General features: G+C 40.9%; 4 protein-coding genes across 4 annotated transcripts; 2 read left to right on the forward strand and 2 right to left on the reverse strand.

The window, feature by feature from the left end:
- Positions 1-382: 382 nt before the first annotated feature.
- Positions 383-1,357, forward strand: LOC106081821 (merozoite surface protein 2-like). Its single transcript, XM_059361576.1, has 2 exons — positions 383-638; positions 771-1,357. The coding sequence occupies exons 1-2, from the start codon at positions 383-385 to the stop codon at positions 1,355-1,357; spliced, it is 843 nt and encodes a 280-aa protein (XP_059217559.1).
- Positions 1,358-5,464: 4,107 nt separating this feature from the next.
- Positions 5,465-10,908, reverse strand: LOC106081806 (uncharacterized). Its single transcript, XM_059361577.1, has 2 exons — positions 10,767-10,908; positions 5,465-6,462 (listed from the first exon to the last, which is right to left on the reverse strand). Exons 1-2 carry the CDS (start codon positions 10,906-10,908, stop codon positions 5,465-5,467), a joined length of 1,140 nt encoding a protein of 379 aa, XP_059217560.1.
- A 3,639-nt stretch (positions 10,909-14,547) lies between these two features.
- Positions 14,548-15,516, reverse strand: LOC106081805 (keratin, type II cytoskeletal 2 epidermal-like). The gene has a single exon (XM_013244016.2). The coding sequence runs from the start codon at positions 15,514-15,516 to the stop codon at positions 14,548-14,550; it is 969 nt and encodes a 322-aa protein (XP_013099470.2).
- A 2,258-nt stretch (positions 15,517-17,774) lies between these two features.
- Positions 17,775-18,781, forward strand: LOC106081819 (pupal cuticle protein 36a-like). The gene has a single exon (XM_013244033.2). The coding sequence runs from the start codon at positions 17,777-17,779 to the stop codon at positions 18,779-18,781; it is 1,005 nt and encodes a 334-aa protein (XP_013099487.2). The 5' UTR covers positions 17,775-17,776.
- The last annotated feature ends 6,853 nt before the right edge of the window (positions 18,782-25,634 follow it).

The following is a 25,634-nucleotide window of genomic DNA, read 5'->3' on the forward strand; positions in this document are numbered from 1 at the left end:
AGTGTAGTTTGTTTTCATTTTTTTGAAGTTGTTTTTGCCCAAACTTTACTGCCTAAAATCACAGAGTGAGACCCAAACTAATGAATGAATAAATAATCATATATCTGAATATGAATTCTATCAATAAGGCCCGCCGGCAATACCGGGCGATCGAATCTTTTCAACGATTTGCGAAAATTAATTCGCTCGAAAACGCACGAATATCAGAGCTTGATTTACGCATTTGTTACACTTTTGATTGTTTCTTTACTTTTAAGAAAATAGTAAATGGGCGATCTATCACCGCCGAAGCGCGCCGAAGTATAAAACCAAATGCATTGGATAGATTAAATCATTCTAAGAAAATCTTAGATTAGACCAAGAAGTGGATTAAGCGAACAAAATGCGTGCCTTTATCGTTTTGTCTTTGGTAGCTGTGGCCTGTGCCCAATACAATTATCAGCCTGGCAGCGGCAATGGCGGTGGTGTTGGTGGAGGAGTTGGAGGAGGCTTCAGCGGTGGTAGTGGTGGAGTTGGTGGAGGATTTAGCGGCGGTAGCTCTGGCGGTGTTGGTGGAGGATTTGGCGGCAGCAGCTCCGGTGGAGTTGGTGGAGGCTTCGGCGGTGGCAGCTCTGGCGGCGTTGGAGGAGGATTGGGCGGTGGCAGCTCTGGAGGCTTCGGCGGAAATGGTGTAGGCGGTGGCAGCTCGGGAGGTTTCGGCGGAAATGGTGTTGGCGGTGGTTCATCCGGCCTCGGTGGCGGAAATGGCTTTTCTGGTTCTCCTTCCCAAGGCTCTCCTTCGGGCGGTTTCGGTGGAGATTTTAACAATGGCCCCTCTGACTTTGGATCCTCAGTTCACTCCGCTCCCGCGTCTGTTGCTGCTGCGCCCGTCGACAATCAATTCATCACCTATACCGTAGATGAGAATGACTTCCATGATCCTGAAGCTGAGCGTAAGGCCGCTTCATTGAAGGCTGCCAGTCGTGTTGTTTTCATCCGTGGACCCTCCAACAAGGGTCTTGAAGATGCCATCCTCAACTTGAGCAAGAATGCTGCTCCTCAAACCGCCATCTATGTGCTCAACAAACAAACCGATTTCGCCGAATTGGCCAACAAGTTGAACACTGCCAATGAGAACAACAACAACCGCCCTGAGGTTCACTTTGTCAAATACCGCACCCCCGAAGATGCTGCCAATGCCCAGGCTGCTATTCAAGGTCAATATGATGCTTTGGGCGGTAGCTCAAAGACCATCAATGGTGGTGTTGCTCCCAGCTTGAATTTTGCTTCTCAAGCTCCAGCTGGTGCTACTTATCAGCCATCCGCTCCAGCTAACTCCTACTTGCCAGCATCTGTTTTGCGTTTGCTCCGCCACTAAGTGTTTGACAGAGAGCGAGAGAGAGAGAGTTAGACGATTAAGGCATAGGCAATTTCTTGTAAGACTGAAACAAATGAAATTGTTGTTACATTGTTATCGAATTTGTTACTGAAAAGTTAATTAATTTTAAAGAAATAAATATTTGTTAGTTAAAATTTATATTCGCAGATGTTTTACTATGGACAAAGAGGCTGATTTACACGTAATACGGTTTACTAGTTGACAATCAAACAAGTAAATATCGGCATCTTGTGTATTTACCACAAAAATGTACCTCTTGCTTCACAAGGGCAAAAATTTAGGCTTATAGGTGCTAAAATCAAAATATCAAAGCTTTTTCGAAATCTAAAAAATATTGCATATTAGCAATCCCCAAAGACCTGCATCAACATTCAGAAAACCAGAGTACAGAAAAAAGCGTGCTATGTTTGGCCGGGCAGTATCATATATACCCTACACCATGGATCGCATTTGTCAAATTTTTGTCTGGTTACTCTTTATAGTCAAACAACTAAAAAGACATTAAGTTCGGCCGGGCGGAACATTGGATACCCACCGCCTGAATGCGGATGTGGTAGGGCCTAACACAGCTCACTGTGTTACATTTCATCGAAATCGGGTAATAAACGCTGCTTTTATGGATCCAAGGACTAAAATCGGAAGATCGGCAGCTACATCCAACTATAAACCGATCTGAACCACACAGGGAACAGATGTCCTAACATAGGCCCTTGTGCCAAATATCAGCGAAATCGGGTAACCAACGCGCCTTTCATGGGGCCAAGACCCTAAATCGGGAGATTATTCTATATTGCAGCCTTATCCAAATATAGACCGATCTGAAACATATGGGGCACGCATGTCGAAAAGCCTAACATTGGTTACTTTACCAAATTTTAGCGAAATATGACAATAAATGCGCCTTTTATGGGTTCAATACCTTAGATCGGGAGATCGATCTATATGGGAGCTATATCGAAATTTCGGTCGATGGAGGCCATATAGAACACGGATGTTAAAGCGTCTAACTTAGCCTTCTGTGTAAAATTTCAGCATAATCGGGTAATAAATGCTCGTTTTATGAGCCCAAGACCTTAAATCAGTAGATACGTGTAGATTACTGCTATATCCAAATGCAGACTTATCCGAACCATATAATGAATGGAAAATTGGTATATATGGGGAATATGGGGATATACCATCATTTCAGCTTACCATCATCATTTCTATACCCTCCACCATAGGATGGGGATATATTAATTTCGTCATTTGACAATTAATTTTACGTCATTGTAACACCTCGAAATATGCGCCTGAGATTGATTGTCATGTTATTTTAAGTCGATCTAGCCATGTCCGTCCGTCTGTCAGTAGGTCCATCTGTCGAATGCACGCTAACTTTCGAAGCAGTAAAGCTAGCCGCTTGAAATTTAGCACAAATACTATTTATTAGTGTAGGTCAGTTGGGATTGTAAATGGGCCAAATTGGTCCCTGTTTTGATATAGCTGCCATATAAACCGATCTTGGGTATTGACTTCTTAAGCTTCAAGAAGGCGTAATTCTTATCCGATTTGACTGAAATCTTGCACGTGGTGTTTTGGTATCACTTCCAACAACTGTGCTAAGTATGGTTTACATCGATCCATGTTTTAATATAGCTGCCATATAAACCGATCTTGGGTCTTGACTTCTTGAGCCTCTAGAGGGCGCAATTCTCGTCCAATTCGACGGTTCATAACCTGATATAGCTGCCATATAAACCGATCTTGGGTCTTGACTTCTTGAGCCTCTAGAGTGCGCAATTGTCATCCGATTTGGAAAAAATTTTGTACAACGGCTTCTCCCATGACCTTCAACATACGTATCTAATGTGGTCTGAATCGATCAGTAGCTTGATACAGCCCCAACATAAACCTATCTCCCGATTTTGCTTCTTGAGCCCCTATAAGGCGCAATTCTTATCTGAAAGAACTGAAATATTACACAATGACTTCTACAATGTTCAGCACTCATTTATGGTCCGAATGGGACTATAACTTTATATAGCTCTAATAGCATAACAGTTATTATTCAATATTCTTGTTTTGACTAAAAAGTGATAAGTCGAACTAGCCATGTCCGTCCGTCTGTCCGTCCGATTGTCTGTCGGTCAAAAGAACGCTAACTTTCAAAGGGGTAAAGCTAGGCACTTAAAATTATGCACAAATACTTGTTGGGATTGTAAATGGCGCATATCGGTCCATGTTTTGGTATAGCTGCCATATAAACCGGTCTTGGGTCTTGACTTCTTGAGCCTCTAGAGTGCGCAATTCTTATCCGATTGGAATGAAACTTTGCACGAAGTATTTTGTTATGATATCCAACAACTGTGCCAAGTATTGTTCAAATCGGTCTTAACCTGATATAGCTGTCCTTTAAATTGATCTTGGGTCCTGACTTCTTGAGGCTCTAGAGGGCGCAACTCCTATCCGATTTGGCTGAAATTTTGAACGACGTATTTTATTATGACTTTCAACAACTGTGCCAAGTATGGTTCAAATCGGCCCGTAACCTGATATAGCTGCCATATAAACCGATCTGGGATCTTGACTTCTTGAGCCTCTAGAGGTCCCAATTATTATCCGATTTGCCTGAAATTTTGTACGACGGATCCTATCATGACCATCAACATACGTGTTAACTATGATCTGAATCGGTCTAAAGCCTGATAAAGCTCCCATGTAAATCGATCTCTCTATTTTACTTCCTGAGCCCCCAAAGGGCGCAATTCTTATTCGAATTGGCTGGTATTTTACACAGGTCTCCAACATATAATTTAATTTTGGTCCGAACCGGACCATATCTTGACATCGCTCTAATAGCAGAGCAAATCATTTCTTTTAGATGATGCCGGGAAAAGAACTCGACAAATGCGATCTGTGGTGGAGGGTATATAAGATTCGGCCCGGCCGAACTTAGCACGCTTTTATTTGTTTATACTCACCACTATACGATGGGGGTATACTTACCTAGTCATTCCGTTTGTATCACCTCGAAATGTTGATCTAGGACTCCATAAAGTATATATATTCTTGATTGTCTCGTTATTCCGAGTAGAACTAGCTATGTCCTTGCTTTCGTCCGTCCGTCCGTCCTTCCGTCTGTCGAAATCACGTTAGCGTTTGAACGCGCAAAGCTAGCAACTTTTGAAATTTTGCACAGATACCTGATATTGATGTAGCTCGTTGGGGATTGCATATGGGCCATATCGGTTCAGATTTGGACATAGCTCCCATATAAACCGGTCACGTGATTAGACTTTCTGAGTCCCTGGAAGACGCAATTTTTGTCCGATTTGGCTGAAATGTTGCGTTTAGTGTACTGCTATGACTTGCAAAAATTGTGCCAAGTACGGTCTGAATCGGCCAAGAACTTGATATAGCTCCCATATAAACCGATCTCCCGATTGGATATCGTGAGCCACACCGATTTGGCTGAAATTTTGCACAGAGTGTAACGTTATGACTCTCAACAACTGTGCCTAGTGCGGTCCAAATCGGTCTATAACCAGATATAGCTCCCATATTTTAGCAGAATCCATGGTGGTGGGTTTTAGTAATAGGCTAGGTAATACTACTACTAAATTTCCCATGAACATTCCTTTTAGGAATAGGGGATACTTCTCTCATATAAATGACTATAGTCCAATTCATGTTTAAGTTCAATGATAAGTGGCCTTCTTTTTATTGTAGAGTCCGAACGGCGTTCCGCATAGCGACACCCGTTTAACGTGGCGGACTATCTCATAAATGTAGACAGCATAAGTAAGGGGAAAACAACCGCTAAAAAATGTTTTGGTGTTCACGTTGGGATTTTAACCTAGGCAATTGGCGTCATAGGCGGACATGATAACTCTGCGCCACGGTGGCCTCCCAATTCAAGGTAATGGGTATTATGTCGGCACCGCCTGACTTTTGCCTACCCTGTTTGTTTTCATTTTTATAATCTTTGGGAAGAATAATCAATAACTAAATTTGTGTTTTGTATATTCAATTCTCGTTTCGCTTATAAATACAATAAATAATAAAAATAAAAACAATCAACAATTATGACAAATCGATAAATACCTAGAAACGGAATCGACGAAATATGGAAGCTGGAAGATATTCGCGTTTTGTGGCACCACCAAAGGATCCATGACTGGCTGGAGCAAATGGGGCTCTAGAGGCAAAATTCAAGGACGAAGCAACGCCACCATTGATGTTCTGGGATTTTCCGCCCAAAGCATTGTATTCCGCTTGGATAGCCCTCTGAGCATTGGCAGCATCTTGAGGAGTGCGATATTTCACAAAACGCACTTCTGGTTTGTTGTTGGAATTGTTATTTTCGGCGTTCAATTTATTGGCCAGAGCGGCAAGATCTGTCTGTTTGTTAAGCACATAAATGTCGGTCTTTTGACTGGCAGTTTGTTTAGCCAGAGCTAGGGCAGCATTTTCCAAGGCATTGTTTTCAGGACCTTTAATAAACACTACACGTACACCTTGTTTTACGGAGTTGGCAAATTGATTCGTAGCTTGAGGATCTTGGAAATCACTTTCATCCGCAGTATAGGTGAAGAATTGATTTTCTACAGCAGTCTCCACAGGAGCATTAAAGGAAGAGGCTGCTACAGGGCCGCCAGATGAACCAAGGAAAGGTCTGGAGCCAGGTGACGGTCTAGAACCAAATGTAGGTACAGGGGAGCTGGAACTGCCTAAGGGAGAATCCGAATCGGAATCCAAATGTAAAACATCGAAAAATGGAGCTTCATCGGAGCTAGATCCTTGGTTGTAACTGTCACTTCCAAGGCTTCCAAATAAGCCACCTGCTAAACCCCTTGATCCACCAGAGCTACCTTTTCCTCCTCCAAAGCCTCCGGCCAGTACACCTCTTCCTCCTCCGAAGCCGCCTCCATTATTTCCATTTCCTTTATCATAGTTGTATCCAGATTGGGCGCAAGCGGCTGCCACTAAACACATTATAATGAAGACTCGCATTATTATTAGAGTTAGTTCACAATAGAAAATGATGTCTATTTCAGAAATGAAGCTCATTTTTATATGAGCCAATTTCTCCGCTAGGAACGCTGCAAAATATTCCCAGTTTATGCTTTAATCAATAAATTAAAAATATTTTCGAGAAATAATAGTCAAATAAATATTTTCCACTTCCACACCTTGCATCAATCAAAATCCCGTTTGTATTCTTTCGTTCCGCGCGAGTTCCTGTTATTATGCAATTTAGACGAAAACAAACCTAATGTGCTCGCTATCTTATTTACTGCTAACTTATTTAAACTGGGTCACTTTGAAGGCAACTACAAATTCTGCCAATAGGTGTTAGTAGGCAGGCATTGAATAATGAAACATTTTTTATACCCACCACGTATGATAGGGGGTATATTCATTTAGTCATTCCGTTTGCAACACATCGAAATATCAATTTCCGACCCTACAAAGTATATATATTTCGGATCGTCGTAAAATTCTAAGACGATTTAACGATGTACGTGTGTCTGTCCGTCTATCCGTCCGTCCGTCCGTCTGTCCGTCCGTCTTTTGTAATCACTCTAAAGCATTCAAAAATTGAGATATTGAGCTGAAATTAGGCACCGATACGTATTTTTGATGCACTCTGGTTAAGTTCTTGAACGGACCAAATCGGACCATATTTGGATATAGCCGCTATATAGACCGATTTTCCTATAAAAGGTCTAATGCCCATAAAACTTTATTTTTCATTCGATTATGCTGAAATTTGAAAGAGTGAGTACCTTAAGGCTTCCTGACAACTGACCCAAATATGGTTTAGATCGGACTATATTTAGATATAGCTACCATATAGACCGATCTCCCGATTAAGGGTCTGAAGACCATAAAAGATTTTTTGTAACCAAATTTCGCTGAAATTTGCAACAGTGGGTTATTTTAAGCCTCCCGACACCTGACCTAAATATGGATTAGATCGGTCCATATTTAGATATAGCTGCCATATAGACCGACCTCCCGATAAAGGGTCTTAAGCCCATAAAAGTTATTTTTGTTACCCGATTTTGCTGAAATTTAAAACAGTGGGTTGTTTTTAGCCTCCCGTCAGCTAGCCTAAATATGGTTCAAATCGGACTATATTTAGATATAGCTGCCATATAGACCGATCTCCCGATAAAGGGTCTGAAGGCCATAAAAGCTTTATTTTTTATCCGATTTCGGTGAAATTTCGAATAGTGCGCATTTTTGAGCCTCCCAACATCCGCCCCAAATATGGTGCAGTTCGGACTATATTTAGATTTAGCTGTCATATAGACCGATCTGCCGATAAAAGATCTGAAGCCCATAAAAGTTTTATTTTTCAACCGATTTCGCTGAAATTTTAAACAGTGAGTTGGTTAAGACCTCCCAACATCTGACCTAAATATGGTTCTGATCGGACTATATTTAGATATAGCTGCCTTATAGACCGATCTGCCGATAATTGGACTGAGGTCCATAAAAGTTTTATTTTTTAACCTATTTCGCTGAAATTTGAAACAGTAAGTTTTTCTGAACCTCACAATATCCGACTTTAGTATGGTTCAGATCGGTTTATAATTGGATATATCTGCCAAAAAGAAGATTTCGTTCTAGAAAATTTTATAGTGACATATATATTAGACCACTCTATTTCCGTGCCGAATTTGAGTTATTAAGTTATCCAATTTTCCAATTTTCACCGGATTGTGACAAAATGGGGTTTACATATATATATATATATATATATAAAGGGTGATTTTTTTGAGGTTAGGATTTTCATGCATTAGTATTTGACAGATCACGTGGGATTTCAGACATGGTGTCAAAGAGACCGTGCTTTGACATTTCATCATGAATAGACTTACTAACGAGCAACGCTTGCAAATCATTGAATTTTATTACCAAAATCAGTGTTCGGTTCGAAATGTGTTCAAATTTTGACAAATTTTGTTCAGCGATGAGGCTCATTTCTGGTTGAATGGCTACGTAAATAAGCAAAATTGCCGCATTTGGAGTGAAGAGCAACCAGAAGCCGTTCAAGAACTGCCCATGCATCCCGAAAAATGCACTGTTTGGTGTGGTTTGTACGCTGGTGGAATCATTGGACCGTATTTTTTCAAAGATGCTGTTGGACGCAACGTTACGGTGAATGAACACATTTCGAACCGAACACTGATTTTGGTAATAAAATTCAATGATTTGCAAGCGTTGCTCGTTAGTAAGTCTATTCATGATGAAATGTCAAAGCATACTGAGCATCTTTCTCTTTGACACCATGTCTGAAATCCCACGTGATCTGTCAAATACTAATGCATGAAAATCCTAACCTCAAAAAAATCACCCTTTATATATATATATATATTTATATATATTTATATATATATATATGTATATATATATATATATATATATCCTCCATCTCGGAGGGTATCCAAAGATCGGCCCGGCCGAACTTAATGCCTTTTTACTTGTTGTGCGATTATTTTTAAACCCTCCACCATAGAATGGGGGTATATTAATTTCGTCATTCCGTTTGTAGCACATCGAAATGTTGATCTGAGACCCAACAAAGTGTATATATATATATTCTTGATCCTCATGACATTCTGTGTCGATATAGCCATGTCCGTCCGTCCGTCTGTCTGTCGAAAGCACGCAAACTTTCGAAGCTACGCGCTTAAACTTTTGTACAAATACTTCCTCTTAGTGTGGGTCGGTTGGGATTGTAAATGGACCATATTGGTCCATGTTGTGATAGAGCTGCCATATAAACCGATCTCGGATCTTGACTTCTTGAGCCTCCAGAGGCCTCAATTCTCATCCGATTGGCTGAAATTTAGCATGAAGTGTTTTGTTCTGACTCAATAACTGTGCCAAGAATGGTTCAAATTGGTTCATAACTTGATAAAGCTACCATACAGACCGAATTCGGATCTTGACTTCTTGAGCCTCTAGAGAGCGCAATTCTTATTTGATATGGTTGAAAATTTGCACAAAGTGTTTATTTTGATATCCAATAGCTGTGCCAAGTTTGGTCTAAATCGACTCATATAGCTGTCATATAAACCGAACTTCAGATTTGACTTCTTGAGCCTCTAGGGGGCGCAATTACCACCCAGTTTGGCTGAAATTTTGCACAAAGATTTACATTGGTTTCCAACTGCCGTGCCTAGTACAGTCCAAATAGGTTTATAACTGCCGTGCCAAAATATAGTCCTAATAGGTTTATAACATGATATGGTTCCCATAGAAATCGATCGGCCGATTTGACTTCTTGAGACTCTATGCGGCGCAATTAATTGGCTGAAATGTGGTATTTTTTATGACTTCCAGTAGTCGTGACAGTGCGGTCCAACTATTTCTGTTGATTTGTATCCTATATATCTGAAAAGTCATCCAAAGAACGTCTCAAAAACTGTCCGTTGTGGAGGGTTTATAAGTTTCGGCCCGGCTGAACTTAACGCACTTTATTTTTTTTTTCGTCAGTCAATATGAGTAACTGAATGCAATAAGTAATTGAATCGATACGCTAAAACAATAAGCTGCAACAATTTCAATACAACTAGTAAGGAAAAACAAAAATAGTGCGGAGCCGACTATATTCTACTCAACTGAGACTACGAGCTACTTTTGATTCAATATCATAGCATAATAACTGTGTAATGTGCGGCCTAATGTACATAACCAGCGCCACCTTTATGTCACTAATATGACGCCAGTGACCCCTGCTGGCTATGTTTGGCTCCCATCAGGGAGAGAGAGATAACCAGCTGATATCAACCTGTTATGGCCGCCCCATATGTTTTGTTGGTGCCGGCTGGAAGATCTACTTCATGATAGAGGTAAACCGAAGCCAAGCTGCCTAGAGTCCTCAAAATGGAACGTTCCTTTTTGGTTTGGACTCGGCAAAGAAAAGGAGGTTGAACACAACACAACCCAGAAAAAGAAAAAAACCAACATCAAAGGTTGAAAATTGTTTTATCAGACTATTGTGGTTAGATGTACAACCACAGACTGAGCCACAGCCGGTGCTTTAAACGCCAACAGCCAGCACAGTGTGTCCACCTTGTCCGACGAGACAGTCTGGACCCTCCGGGGTCCACGACAACTAGGGATACTGGAAACAATGTTACTGATTGGTTTTGACTTTGCAAAATCCATGCTTATCTTGGTCTTCATTCATTTCAAATGTGGCCATAAACCTCCACGCGGTGTTACCTGGGTAGCTACCTTTAACATCCGTTACAGATATTGAGTTCAAATGTGCCACGAGTTCACCAATAGAACGATGAAAAGATAGGTTGTGGCATCGTGTAAGTAGTCCATCAACCAGAAAACTTAAAGTTACGTTGAAAAAACGAAGAAGAATAAAAATGCATACCTTCTATGTTGACGATTCCCGCAAACGTTTTGAGGACCATGATTTGCGTATACTGGAATGTCAGCAATCTTAATAGAAAGGGTGCAGTGTATGCATTGGAGAAGTAAAGGGCAGATGTATTGGAGAAGTACAGGGCAGACATTACTGCCATACACTGGCTCGGGAGAGGCTCCACAACAACACCGAGTGGTGACGCCCTATATTATAGCTGCCATTAAGAGAGGCATAAAATTGGCTGTGGATTTGTGGTTAGTCGTAGGCTGAAGCACCTTGTCTTCAGGTTTACTCTAGTGGATGAGAGGCTATCCAGAATCCGCATAAAGGACAAATTCTTCAACATCAGCCTTATTGGCGCCCATGTCCCGTCGGAAGATAACGATGAACAGACCAAGGATTTTTCTACGAGCGCCCAGAAAAAGAATATGATCGCTATTTTGCCCATGATATTAAAATCATTCTGGGAGATTTTACTGCGAAAATAGGGAAGGAAAATATCAACAGTCGAAAAATTTAGCCTACACGAAGAAATTTCCGATAATGGATTGAGGCTAATAGACTTCATCGCGGTAAAGAACATAGCAATAAGCAGCACCACTTTCCAACATCGAAGGATTCCTATGGCCACATGGCTGTCACCAGAGAAAGCACGAGATACCAAATAGATCATATTGTGGTAGATGGAAGGCATTCAACCAGCGTGTTAGATGTGCGAACGATCCGAGGAGGGAACATCAATTTGGATCACCACCTGGCTGCAGCAAAGTTGCGCACTCGTCTTAGTGTGGCGAGGAAAGTACGATCTGACACTGCACCAACGCTGAAAGTCGGAAACCAGCAAACACAACAGGTGGCAACGGCATACTCTACTCGGCATATCCAATTGCTTGAAGAAAGCACTCCTTGTCCCGATAGTACAACAGCGCGTTGGTAAACTATTGTCCACTTCTTTGAAAGAGCCGCTGCATCCGTACTTGGGTTCCAAAAGCCTACCCCAAGGAAACCGTGGTACGACCAGGAGTACCAAAAGGCTACTGAGGCCAAGAATGCGGCATAAAAGGTAACATTACAGTCAGTAGTAACACGACAGACGAAGGAGAAGTATCGGGAGAAAAAGTGAGGGGAGAAACGTCTCTTCCGCAAGAAGAAGAAGGACATTTCAATCGAAATGTTCAGTAGGCAGAATGAATTCCAAAAATTGCACCAATCAAACCGATGGCTTTGGTGCTGCCACTTCCACTTGCAGAGACAAAAAAGGAAATATTGGGATGTTATGGAGAAGTACAGTGCAGACATAACTGCCATACAGGTAGCGCGATGGCTCGGGAAAGGCTCCACCAAAACACCGAGAGATGACACCCTATATTATATTTGTCATGACGCGAGGCAAAAGACCAAGGATTTTTTCTCTACATAGAGAAAATGACCACTTTCACTCGGAAAATTTAGCCTACATAGAGAAACATTCGATAATGGATTGAGGCTTGTTGACTTCGCCGCCGAAAAGAAAATGCTAGTTAGCAGCACAAGATTCCAACATCGAAGGATTCATACGGCCACATGGCTGTCGCTCGATCAAAACACGAGAAACCAAAGAGATTGTGGTTAATGTACGATCGATCCGAGGGGCAAACATCGATTCGGATCAATACCTTGTTGCAGCAAAAGTTTGAACACCTCTTAGTGTAGTGAGAAACGTACGATCTGACACTGCAGAAGCTGAACATCGGAAAACTGCAAGCACAGCAGGAGGCAACGACATACTTCACTCGGCTGACCCAATTGCTTAAAGAAAGAAATCTCTCTCTGTCCCGAAAATACAGCAACGTAATGGCAAACTATTGTCCGCTCCATGGAAAGAGCTGAAACATCCGTAATTGGGTACCAAAAGCCTCCCCAAAAGAAATCCATGACACGACCAGCAGCTCCAAAAAAAATACTAAAGCAAAGAATGCGGCATAAATAGCAACATTACAGTCAGAAGCAACGCGACAGGCGAAGGAGTAGTACCGGATGAATAGGAGAGGAGAGAAATGTGTCTTCCGCAATAAGAAGAGGGAAAAGGAAAGACGTGAGTGTAAGAGAATTTAGCATCGAGAGGTTTAGGAGCCAGTATGATGTCAGAAAATTCTACCAAAGATTTAAACATCAAACCAATGGCTTTGGGGAAGGCATATCCTCCCGCAGAGACAAGGAAGGAAATCTGGTAACTGATACAAATTGTGTGCTGAGGATATGGAAAGAATACTTCTCCCAGCTGCTGGTATCCGATTATGGTGGCCATGAGTATACTGCAGAACCAATCCCTGATGATGGTATAGAATGTGTACCACCTAGTCAAAACGAGGTCCTCGTAGCATTAACCCGACTGATAAACAATAAGGCAGTAGGGGCCGATGGATTGCCGTCTGAACTGTTAAAGACCGGAGGCGACACTCTGATAAGCCATATGCATCATCTCGACTGCGCAATTTGGCTAGAAGAACGTACACCCGATGATTGGAACCTCGGCATACTACATCCCGTACACAAAGGGACAAGACAGTGTGTATCAACTACAGAGGAATAAGTCTCCTCCCCATCCCATACAAGATATTATCTAACGTACTGGGTGAAAGATTAAAGTCTAAAGTCAATGAAATATTTGGGCCCTATCAGTGTGGCTTAGACCTGGTAAATCCATCATTGACCAAATCCTGGTAAAGACTCGAGCAGGACAAAACAACTCCTAACATTTTTCCGTTGACTATAAAGACGCCTTCGTCAGCCCTATGCGTTTAAAGGTATTTCAAACCATGTCCGAGTTTGTTATCCTTGCTAAACTGATACGACTTTGCATTATGCTCCTCAGTTAAAATAGGACAGAACCTCCCCGATCGGTTCAATACCAAACAAGGTTTCACATAGGGAGACAACTCATTGTGTGATCTCTTTTATATCCTGCTGGAGAAGATTATACAAGGTGCAGGTGTGAATAGGCATGGCACACTATTCACAAGCTTCTCGATATCAAAAAAAAAAATGTGTTTGACAGTAAATGGAAATATGACAAAATGGATGATATCAACTCCCACAAATTCCTATAAGCCCGAGCAGATAAAGAAAATGGAAAAAGTTGAGAACTACAACTTTGAAATATTTTAGATTGAAAACGAGGTTGCGGATATTATCCGCCCCATGCCACTATGGACATACACCTAAGGCAGTAATCGGCTCTAAATATTAAAAAGTAAACTCGAAAAAGAAAATCTACGTTAGGAATTCCGTGCCGTATACTTCACCCTCTCTATAAAGAGTTCCGACAGTCCAGGTGCAGATACGCAAATCATGGTCCTTAAATCGTTTGCGGGGGTCGTCATCATAAGATGATCTTTCTTCAATCTTCTTTGTTTTTTCATTCTAATTTTTCAAATTTTCGGGGGTGATGGGCTACTAACCCAAAGCCCCAGCCTATCTTTTCATCGTTCTATTGGTGAACTCGTGGCACATTTTAGCTCACTACTTTTAAGGGATGTTAAAGGAAGCTACCCAGGTGCCACCACGGGGAGGTTTGTGTCCACATTTGAGATGAAGGCAGACCAAGATAAGCCTGCATGTTGCCAAGTCAAAGACAAGTAAAACCGTTGCTTGGTTTCCAACATCCCCAAGTCAACCGCGCTAAGTAAAGAAACCAAAGTATTATTTTCGAAAAACATATTCTCTATATTTGGTTGGCTATAACAATAACTATGTAACTAATAACAAGAACAACAATAAACAGTCTTTTCACAATGTAAACTCAACCTTAAAAACGATAACGACGGAAAATCGATGCAGGAAGATAGCTGGGACTAGTGGCAGCGCCAAAAGATCCATGTTGACCAGCAGGAGCAACTGGAGCCTGAGATGCAAAGTTCAGCGATGAGGCAACACCACCATCAATATTTTCAGATTTTCCACCCAAAGCATCATATTCAGCTTGGATGGTCTTCTGAGCGTTGGCAGCATCTTCGGGGGTGCGATATTTGACAAAGTGCACATCGGGTTTGTTATTGGAATTGCTGTTTTCGGCGTTCAACTTATTGGCCAAGGCAGCGAGATCAGCCTGCTTGTTGAGAACATAGACATCGGTCTTTTGGTCTGAAGCTTGTTTGGCCAAAGCAATGGCAGCATTTTCCAAACCACTGTTATCGGGGCCCTTGATGAAGACCACACGGAGTCCTTGTTTAACCGAATTGGCAAATTGTTCGGTGGCCTGTGGATCAACGAAATCCTGGTCTTCAGCAGTGTATGTAATGAATTGTTTTTCCACAGGACCTTCAGCTTCGGGAGCATCGAAAGAAGAGGCGCCATCGGGACCATCAGAATCTCCAAAAGAAGGACTAGAGCTTGAGCCGCCAAATGAAGGACTGGAAGCACCAAAGGAAGGACTTGAGCCACTAGAACCAAAAGAAGGGCTGGAACCTGCGGAAGAGCCAAAGGAGGGGGCAGACAAGCTGGAACCACCCAAGGATGAGCCTGGAGCATTGTAACCACTGTCTCCACCAAAACCACTTCCACCTAGACCACCTCCACCTAATCCAGCACCGCTTCCGCTTAATCCACCATTGGCACCGCTGGCACCAAAATCACCACCTCCTAAGCCCCTTCCACCCAGGCCACCGCCCACTCCATTTCCTCCACTACCTCCCACTCCTCCTTCTCCTTTTTGATAGTTATATCCAGATTGGGCGCAGGCACTTGCCACAAGACACAACACAATAAATCCACGCATTGTCAATACTATTATCCAATGAAGTTCTTAACCGAGAATGATGCTACTGACAAATGAATTTTACTTTTATACCATTAAACTTTGTACATGTCATAAAATTATGATTTTTTCTGATATATTGAAAAATTTCATATTTTTTTTTAATATTTTAACATTCAAACTAAAATGAAAATTATATTTTTGTTGATATCTAACCGCTGAGTTTAAATGAAATACCCGTTTTTCGTTGCTTCCGTTGAGTATAAATTCTTATCTTAATCAGAGACATAAAAATCTAAACCTGCTATATTGGAAGTAGCTCACAGTTCTGATTATGATATAAAATCAAACTTTATTCGCATTTGGTGGCTTTTGTTAGTGATTTTATTGATCATTTGAACAGAGATCATTCTTCCGCATCCATTGGCGGTATATGGGATAATCATATATGGTAAAATAGCCGAACTTTAGAATATCTCAAAAAAAACAGAATTTTAAAATGTTTATTCGATTAGTTTATAAATCCTTTGAAGAGAGGTTTAATTTTTCACTCAGAAAAAAAATCAGTAACTACAATAATAGCAGAATCGTTAAAAATGAGTTATCACTTGCAATAATTGATCAAAAAACAAGTAAAAAGGCATATCCACCACCTCGGGTATATATGTAAACCTCCTTTCATCAAAATCCGATGAAAGTTGGACAGGCACTGCTGCCATCGGCACAGTCTTGGATTGACGGAACCCTAGTATTGCCATCTGGAAGATCATGTTACACGGATGGAGCAAAGCTAGAGGACACGGTGGGCTTGGGGGTTTACATTGAAAACCCAGGGACTGACATCTGTTTTAGACTGCCTGACCATAATACGGTCCTGCAGGCGGAGATACGAACGATCACGGCAGTAAAATTGCCATAAGGGCTATAACAACCAGGACGGTAAGGTAACGAACAGTCTTGCAGTGTAAGAAGGAGATAGACGCCTTTTCTGAGGATGGGAAAATCCGCATCATTTGGATGCCGGGCCATAACAGAGTAAGGGGAAATGAAAGCGCAGACGATTTGGCGGTGATGGCCAGAGGACTGCCGGCAATAAACTTGGTTAACCCGAAGCCTTTCGGGTCGACGCACTCCGAGTTAAGGGAGTGGTCGACGAATGCGCATGCAACATTGTGGACCAGCGAAACGGTCGGTAGGACGGTGAAAATCCTATGGGGGGATTCAGATCGTGAGAAGATGAGGCTATTACTGAAAGGAAGCAAGAAGGAGGTCAGTATAGCTATTGGTATCATAACGGGACACATAGGACTTCGAGCTCACTTATGTAAAATCGGTGCGGCAAGAGATAGCATGTGTAGGGCATGCGGGGAAGTTGATGAGACGTTGGAGAATGTCCTTTGTCATTGCCCGGCAACTTAGGGGAGTGGTATTGAAAACAATTAAGGATCATTCCTAACTTAAAATTTTCTTTTTAGAGGTTACTTTATAGTTTTAAGAGCGCACAACAAGCCGATTACTGGCTTAGGTGTATGTCTATAGGCGGATTAATATCTGCACCTTCTTTTTAACCTAACCTAACCTACCAAGTTTTTGCTGGGTTGCATAGTTGTTTTTAACAACTTCGTTCTTCTCTTTGAAAATATTATGTAATACTTTTTTTTATTTACATACTGCAAACTTATTTTTTGCTCTAACTCCAGAAACTTCCCCACAATAAGTTGTCGCAATCGATCTCTTACCTTTGAGCTTAAACTTAATTTGATCAGGACTCAATGATATGTGAGAAGTTTGCCTCCGTTCCTCAATGGAATGTTCTTGGGCATATTTGCAGTTGCAATTCCAGATACTTAACAATGATGCCAAATAATAACGTAGTTTGCTGCTTGTGTCTCTCTACTATGATCTAACCTCTTATAGCCTAAACATCAAAACATGATTCCATGCCAGTATGCTGTTTGTCGGCTGCAGTCTAGTGACCCATTTTGCATTTGTCACATTTGGAATTTATGAGCAACTTTAAGTTTCGAATTTATTCTCAACGGAAGCAAGAAGCCACAAAAAGCGGGTATATTCAAACATTCCTAAACGCAGTAGAAAATATCGACATATAATATTTTAGAAGTTTCAAATAATTTAAAAATAATAACTGCCATATTTATAAAGAAAAAATCATAATATTTTGGTTATCATTTTCGCCTCGAATGTATAAAAGTGAATCTTATTCCTAAATGAAATCATTCTCGATTTTAAACTTTATTCAATAGTATAAACAAAATTTAAAATGCGTGCGTTTATTGTGTTATGCCTTTTGGCTATTGCTAGTGCTCAATCTGGATATAACTATCAAAAAGGAGTAGGAGCAGGAAGTCATGGGGGAAATGGACAAATAGGCGGTTTTGGTGGCATCGGCTCAGGAGGTGGTTTTGGTGGCAGCGGCTCAAGCAACGGCTTTGGTGGCAAAGGCTCAGGAAGCGGTAGCGGTGGAGCTTTTAATCATGGCTCAGGATCCGACACAGCTCCCTTCTTTGATGTTTTGCATTCTGATTCTTCCCTTGGAGATTCTGGATCCTCTGGACCTTCATTTGGTGCTTCCAGTTCCAGCCCTGTATTTTCAAAATCAGCATCTAATCCAAGCTTTGGTGCTTCTAGTTCCAGTCCTTCATTTTCGGGATCTGGTTCCTCACGTCCAGGATTTGGTTCAGCATCTGGTCCCTCTTCGGGCTCTTCTGACGACCTACAAGGATCATCCTCATTTGACGCTGGCGAAGCTGAGGGTCCTGTGGAAAAACAATTCATTACCTATACCGCTGAAGACCAAGATTTCGTTGATCCACAGGCCACCGAACAATTTGCCAATTCGGTTAAACAAGGACTCCGTGTGGTCTTCATCAAGGGCCCCGATAACAGTGGTTTGGAAAATGCTGCCATTGCTTTGGCCAAACAAGCTTCAGACCAACAGACCGATGTCTATGTTCTCAACAAGCAAGCTGATCTCGCTGCCTTGGCCAATAAGTTGAACGCTGAAAACAGCAATTCCAACAACAAACCCGATGTGCACTTTGTCAAATATCGCACCCCCGAAGATGCTGCCAACGCTCAGAAGACCATCCAAGCTGAATATGATGCTTTGGGTGGAAAATCCGAGCATATTGATGGTGGTGTTGCTTCGTCACTGAACTTTGCCTCTCAAGCTCCGGTAGCTTCTGCTGGTCAGCGTGGATCTTTTGGTGCTGCTACAAGTCCCAGCTATCTTCCTGCATCGATTTTCCGTCGTTATCGTTTTTAAGGATCGGATTTTTAAGGATTGCATTTTCTGAAGACTGTTTATTGTTGATTGTTATTAGTTTTTTAGTTATTGTTGAAATGAACCAAATACGATATTGAGATTTATTTTGAAAATTGTACAATTTGTTTTATCTTAAAAGATAAATGTAAAAACACTTAATGGGCGAAGGGATCAGTTTATATAGGGGCTTGTCTATTTATGACATGAATTCAGCTTATATGGCTTCATAGGATCGTTTGATCCTCTGGCCGAATTCTAGAAAGCATCGATCTTCTCTGCTCTTTCAATTTCTGACACCTAGTTTCTCTTCTTGATATTTCCATCGGGACATTCGTCTTGACCCTGTACGGGTTGGAGGCTTCACATTAGCATCTCCACTACCAACCTGGAACGCAATAAGCCAATTCCTTGGCCACCTCAAAACATTAATTATTTTCCAAACTTTAACAAGAGATTATTCACTACATTTTCAGAAGTTAATAACATAATTTCTAGGATATGTGATGCCTATAACTGGTGTATAGACAAGGATATAAAATATAAAGGAGGGATATCCATTCAAACCACAAAATGAAGATTCATACTGTATACCATCTCACGCATTCCGTGATCACCCGGATCTCTCGACACAGTCGAAAACAGATCTATTGGGTTGCCTAAAAAGTAATTGCGGATTTTTTTTAAAAGAAAGTAAATGCATTTTTAATAAAACTTAGAATGAACTTTTAAAATATATAATTGCCATTTTGTTCGATAACCTTTTGCCATCTTCCTGGCAAATTTAGAATTCCACGCTCATAGAACTTCTGGCCTTTATCTGCAAAAAACCGAACCAAGTGCGATTTTATAGCCTCATCATTGCCGAAAGTTTTACCATTTAAGGAGTTCTGCAAAGATCGAAATAAATAGTAGTAGTCTGATTGTGCAAGGTCAGGGCTATATGGTGGATGCATCAGAAGTTCCCAGCCAAGCTCACTCAGTTTTTGGCGAGTGACCAAAATGTGTGCGGTCTACCGTTGTCCTGGTGGAATATGACACCTTTACGATTGACCAATTCTGGTCGCTTCTTCTTGATGGCTGTATTCAATTCCAATTGTCCAATTGTTGACAGTAAACATCCGAATTAATCGTTTGATTCCTTGGAAGCAGCTCAAAATATACCACACGCTTCCAATCCCACCAAACAGACAGCATAACCTTCTTTTGGTGGATATCAGCCTTTGAAGTGGTTTGAGCTGGTTCACCATGCTTGGACCATGATCGTTTTCGACTAACGTTGTTGTAAACAATCCATTTTTCATCTCCAGTTATGATTCGTTTTAAAAACGGATCGAATTCATTGCGTTTAAGGTGCATATCACAAGCGTTGATTCGGTTTGTTAAATGAATTTCTTTCAATACATGTGGTACCCATATTAAAATTGACGCCAAACAAACAAATGTAAACAAAATTTCGCGCACTTTTTTTCTAAAGCAAGCTAAAATTAACAGGTGATAACTGACAGAAGAAAGAATGCAATTGCAGAGTCACAAGCTGTGAAAAAATTTGTCAACGCCGACTATATGAAAAAATCCGCAATTACTTTTTGGGCAACCCAATATATTACCGACAATTACTTTTTGGGCAACCAAATAAGTCCCTGGGTTCTCAAAATAGACAGACCCCAGGCCCACGGCTTTGATCTGTAAGTCTAGCATGCAGAAGGCAAAACCAGAGATCCGCTAATCGAAGACTATGCTGCAGGCAGTAGTGCCGCGCACTGCACTTCAGGTAATCTATCCTAAACCTCTTCATTTCCAACCACGTTTTCTATCATCGCCTCGATTATACCATGATGGTATGACCAATAGCTACCTCATAGTTAATTTGTGTGTCTCTGGGCCGGGTATCCAGAGAAGTCTGCACCATCCAGTGGTATACGTGTCCCTCATTGCTAATCTATGCCAAGACAACAGGTTGTCTGAACCTATTGTGTTAACCTTACGTTGCAATTTTTCTCCAATGCAGTCCACCAAACTACTGAAGCGTTAGTAAGTATTGATCTAATCATGTTCCTGTAGTGCCAGTGGACTATACTCGGATTCAAGACCAATTTCGAGCCTAGGGCGGGTCTATATAGTACCCAACATCTGTGAGCCTTCTCAGAAAGCTTCTGAACATGATACTTCCAATCCAGTTTACTGTCCAAGATCAGTCCTAAATATTTAACATTGTCAGATATCGAAATCGTTCTATTGAGGAAACGTGGTGCGTCTAAGTGACCCATCTTAGTCTTCCTCGCGAACAGGCAGATTTCGTTCTTCTCCGGAGACCACTAGGTCTATCCCAGTCGTATGCCCCCATAGCAGCTATATCGAAATATGGTTCGATTTGGACCAAATTCGGCACGGACATTAAGTGGTCGAATAAGTACAAGTCAATGTTGTGGAACAAAATATTGGTCCTTCTGGTAGCTATATCCAATTATAGACTGATCTGAACCATATACGACACGGATGTCGAAAAGCCTAACAAAAATCACTGTCCCAAATTTTGGCAAAGTCGGACAATAAATGCGTCATTAATGGGCCCAAGACCTTAAATCGAGAGATCGGTCTATATGGCAACTATATCCAAATCTGGACCGATCGGGGCCAAATTGAAGAAGGATATCAACTGGCCTAACACAACTCACTGCGCCACATTTTGGCAAAATCGGATAGTAAATGCACCATTTATGGGCCCAAGACCTTAAATCGTGAGATCGGTCTATATGGCAGCTATATCCAAATCTGGACCGATCGGGGCCAAATTGAAGAAGGATATCGACTGGCCTAACACAACTCACTGTCCCAAATTTCAGCAAAATTGGATAATAAAAGTTGCTTTTATCGGTCTTAGACCCTAAATCGGCGGATCGGTCTATATGGAAAATATATCAAGATGTAGTCCGATATAGCTCATCTTCGAACTTAAGCTGATTACGGACAAAAAAATAATCTGCGCAAAGTTTTAGCTAAGTACCTCTTTTTTAAGTACTGTAGCGTGATTTCAAAAGACAGACGGACAGACATGGCTAGATCGTTTTAGATTTTACTTTATAGGGTCGGAAATGGTGTGATTCACAAATCAACATTTCAGCAAAAAAAAAAAAAAAAATATTTGGTATGTTATCTCAAGAAATGGCTCATTCGAATGGCCGCCTTGCTCGTGCGATTTGACGCTTCTCGACTATTTTCTTTTGGGGTTACATCAAGTCATTGGTCTATGCCAGCACGCCGTCGACGTTCAGAACAAACATTGAACGGCAAATAGCGACCGTTTCGGCTTCCAACGTATTGACAGATGCAAACGTGCCCGATTCAAACCCAGGCAATTGACGTCATAGGCGGATATGCTAACCTCTTCGCTGCGGTGGCCTCCTAACTCAACTCATTGTGCCTAATTTCAGAAAAATTGGTTAGTAAATACCCCTTTTTATACCCTCCATCATTCTGTTTGTAACACCACGAAGTATGCGTCTGAGCGCGCAATTCTCATCCGATATGGCTGAAATTTTGCATGAGGGGTTTTATTATGATTTTCAATAACGGTGGTTAATATGGCGCAAATTTGATATAGCTGCCATATAAACCGATCTGGGATCTTGACTTCTTGAGCCTCTAGAGGGCGCAATCTCTCATACGATTTGGAAGGAATTTTGTACAACGGCTTTAACATAATGAAGCCGTTGTACAAGCCGTCATTCACGACCTTCAACATACGTGTCTAATATGGTCTGAATCGATGAAATCTGAACCGGCCCAGATCGGTTTCTGTCAAATCGAAAAGGAATTGCGCCCTCTAGAAGCTCAAGAAGTCAAGTCCCCAGATCGGTTTATATGACAGCTATATCAGGTTAATTTCCAATTTAAACCATACTTGGCACAGTTAGTGGAAGTCATAACAAAACACGTCGTGCAAAATTTCATTCCAATCGAATAAGAATTGCGCCCTCTAGAGGCTCAAGATGTCAAGACACAAGATCGGTTTATATGACAGCTATATCAGGTTAATCACCGATTTAAACCGTACTTAGCACAGTTGTTGGATATCATAACAAAACACGTCGTGCAAAATTTCATCCCACTCGGAAAAGAAATGCGCCCTCTAGAGGCTCAAGAAGTCAAGTCCCAAGATCGATTAATATGGCAGCTATGTCGAAACATGGACCGGTATGGCCCATTTACAATCCCAACCGACCTACACTAATAAGAAGTATTTGTGCAAAATTTCAAGCGGCTAGCTTTACTCCTTCGAAAGTTAGCTTGCTTTCGACAGATAGACGGACGGACAGACGGACGGACGGACGGACATGGCTAGATCGGCACAAAAATGTCACGCCGATCAAGAATATATATACTTTATGGGGTCTCAGACGAATATTTCGAGTAGTTACAAACAGAATGACGAAATTAGTATACCCCCATCCTATGGTGGCGGGTATATATGGTGATAGTTACCTAATAACACTATAAAATCAAAAATTCGGGGTCAAGTCTTTAAAAAACTGCTCAAAAGGACACACAGACGGATCGAAACAATAGAAGTTTTTGTGGACTCAAAAAAAAAAGTTTTTGTGGAGTATAGGACGAATCTTGCGTTGAAACTTTAGATAAAGTATCAGGAGGCCGCCACTTTCCCCAAAACATATCATACAGACCGACTATGTCATTAGGTGACTCCAATTAAATTTATTTGTGTGTAGAGTACAAATCTGGCAAACAAACTTGGGACTAGCTTTCTGAGGAGCCACACCATCCCCAAACTCATACAAATCAATATGCAGCTTGAATAAATGTTTTTGAGAATAGAGTACGAATATTAAATCAAGATTAGGGGTATGAAAGACTGAGGTCGTTCCACCCCACCAAAACTATATGGATACATCAGGACAATATCTGTCTCAAATTATGAGAGGGGGCTAAGTTTTCCATTCAGTAAAGTCTTCTGACTAATCAATAGGAGACTTTAATGCAAGCTCTAAACAACCCGATATGCTTGTAAGTTGAGGAGTTTGTGTAGCAATTTGGGGTAACTGGCGTCCGAACTTGAAAGCCAATAAGTCTACGAAGCAATTTTGATAAATTTGAAACATAGTATATTATTGGGTTGCCCAAAAAGTAATTGCGGATTTTTCATATAGTCGGCGTTGACAAATTTTTTCACAGCTTGTGACTCTGTAATTGCATTCTTTCTTCTGTCAATTATCAGCTGTTACTTTTAGCTTGCTTTAGAAAAAAAGTGGAAAAAAAGTATATTTGATTAAAGTTCATTTTAAGTTTTATTAAAAATGCATTTACTTTCTTTTTAAAAATCCGCAATTACTTTTTGGGCAACCCAATATTTATAAATAACTGTATCAATAATTGGATATGCTAATTCAACTAGACTTTCTTTATTCCCACTTTCCAATATTCCGTTTTTATACCCTCCACCATAGGATGGGGGTATACTGATTTCGTCATTCTGTTTGTAATATCTCGAAATATGCATCTTAGACCCCATACAGTATACATATTCGTGATCGTCGTGACATTTTAAGTCGAACTAGCCATGTCCGTCCGTCTGTCCGTCCGTCCGTCTGTCTGTTAAAAGCACGCTAACTTTTGAAATACTTCTTATTAGTTTATTTCGGTTGGGATTGTAAATGGGCCAAATCGGTCCATGTTTTGATGTAGCTGCCATATAAACCGATCTTGGGTATTGACTTCTTCAGCCACTAGAGGGCGCAATGCTCGTCCGATTTGACTGAAATTTTGCACATAGTGTTTTAATATCACTTCCAATAACTGTGCTAAGTATGGTTCAATTCGATATATAACCTGATATAGCTGCCATATCCGATCTTGGATCTTGACTTCTTGATATATTAGAAGGCGGAATTCTTATCCGATTTAGCACAAATTTTGTACAACGGCTCCTCCCATGGCCTTCATCATACATGTGCAATATGGTCAGAATTTATCTATAGCTTGATACAGCTTCATATAAACCGATCTCCCGATTTTGCTTCTTGAGTCCCGAATCGGACTATAACTCGATATAGCTCCTCTTCCGTCTTATTCATTATTCTTTGTTTGCCTGAAAACAGATACTGCACAAAGAACTCGAAAGATGCGACCATGGTGGAGGGTATATAACATTCGGCCCGGCCGAACTTAGCACGCTCTTACTTGTTATATTTTTATAGTAGGAATATTCGCCTTTGGAAAATAGATAATTTACTCGTACAATTTAAATTTTTCTTTTCAGAGCACAGCAAAAATATTTAAAAATGCCTATCGGCATAACACCGGCTAATTTCACATTAAATACTAAGTGAATATTCATGTATGATAATATTCGAATTAATATCAAAACAGAATTCACGGCCCAAACATAATTACACGCCAGTCTTTAAATATCTGGTTCAGAGAACTTTAATACACCCCCATTTCACCCTGTCAACTGTAGCTAGAGAGCAAACGCAAAAACAAAAATTTCAATTTAATTTCCATTGCAATGTTATTGACCCGTTCCTATGATTCACCTACATTTAGCATTTATGTTGATGCTGCAAAACATCAGGAATTCGCTAAAAACGGAAGCATAAAAAACAAGTCTTGAAACCGAAGCGAGAGAAAATAAGTCTAAATATGTCTTTTGATGCGCAAATATTCCAAATTATTAATTCATAGAAATATTTTTTGGGGGGGGGGGAGAAAAATTCATAATTTTTGTTTGAAGATATGTTGATTGTATAAAAGTGACGCTCACTGGGCGAAATAATCATTCTCATTTGTGATCTAAATCGAACAATAATAGAAATTAAATCAAATAGCCAATCATAAA

The sequence above is a fragment of the Stomoxys calcitrans genome, chromosome 2 (genome assembly GCF_963082655.1).
Source record: "Stomoxys calcitrans chromosome 2, idStoCalc2.1, whole genome shotgun sequence".
Taxonomy (NCBI): domain Eukaryota; kingdom Metazoa; phylum Arthropoda; class Insecta; order Diptera; family Muscidae; genus Stomoxys; species Stomoxys calcitrans.

Bases quoted from the DNA above. Each gene is read 5' to 3' on its own strand.
- LOC106081821 (XM_059361576.1), top strand. From the start codon at position 383: ATGCGTGCCTTTATCGTTTTGTCTTTGGTAGCTGTGGCCTGTGCCCAA. The intron at 639-770 runs GTGGCAGCTCTG...CTCCTTCCCAAG, and splicing joins CGTTGGAGGAGGATTGGGCG to GCTCTCCTTCGGGCGGTTTC.
- LOC106081806 (XM_059361577.1), bottom strand. From the start codon at position 10,908: ATGTCTGCCCTGTACTTCTCCAATACATCTGCCCTTTACTTCTCCAAT. The intron at 6,463-10,766 runs GTATGCATTTTT...AATATTTTGCAG, and splicing joins GGGAATCGTCAACATAGAAG to CGTTCCTAGCGGAGAAATTG.
- LOC106081805 (XM_013244016.2), bottom strand. From the start codon at position 15,516: ATGCGTGGATTTATTGTGTTGTGTCTTGTGGCAAGTGCCTGCGCCCAA.
- LOC106081819 (XM_013244033.2), top strand. From the start codon at position 17,777: ATGCGTGCGTTTATTGTGTTATGCCTTTTGGCTATTGCTAGTGCTCAA.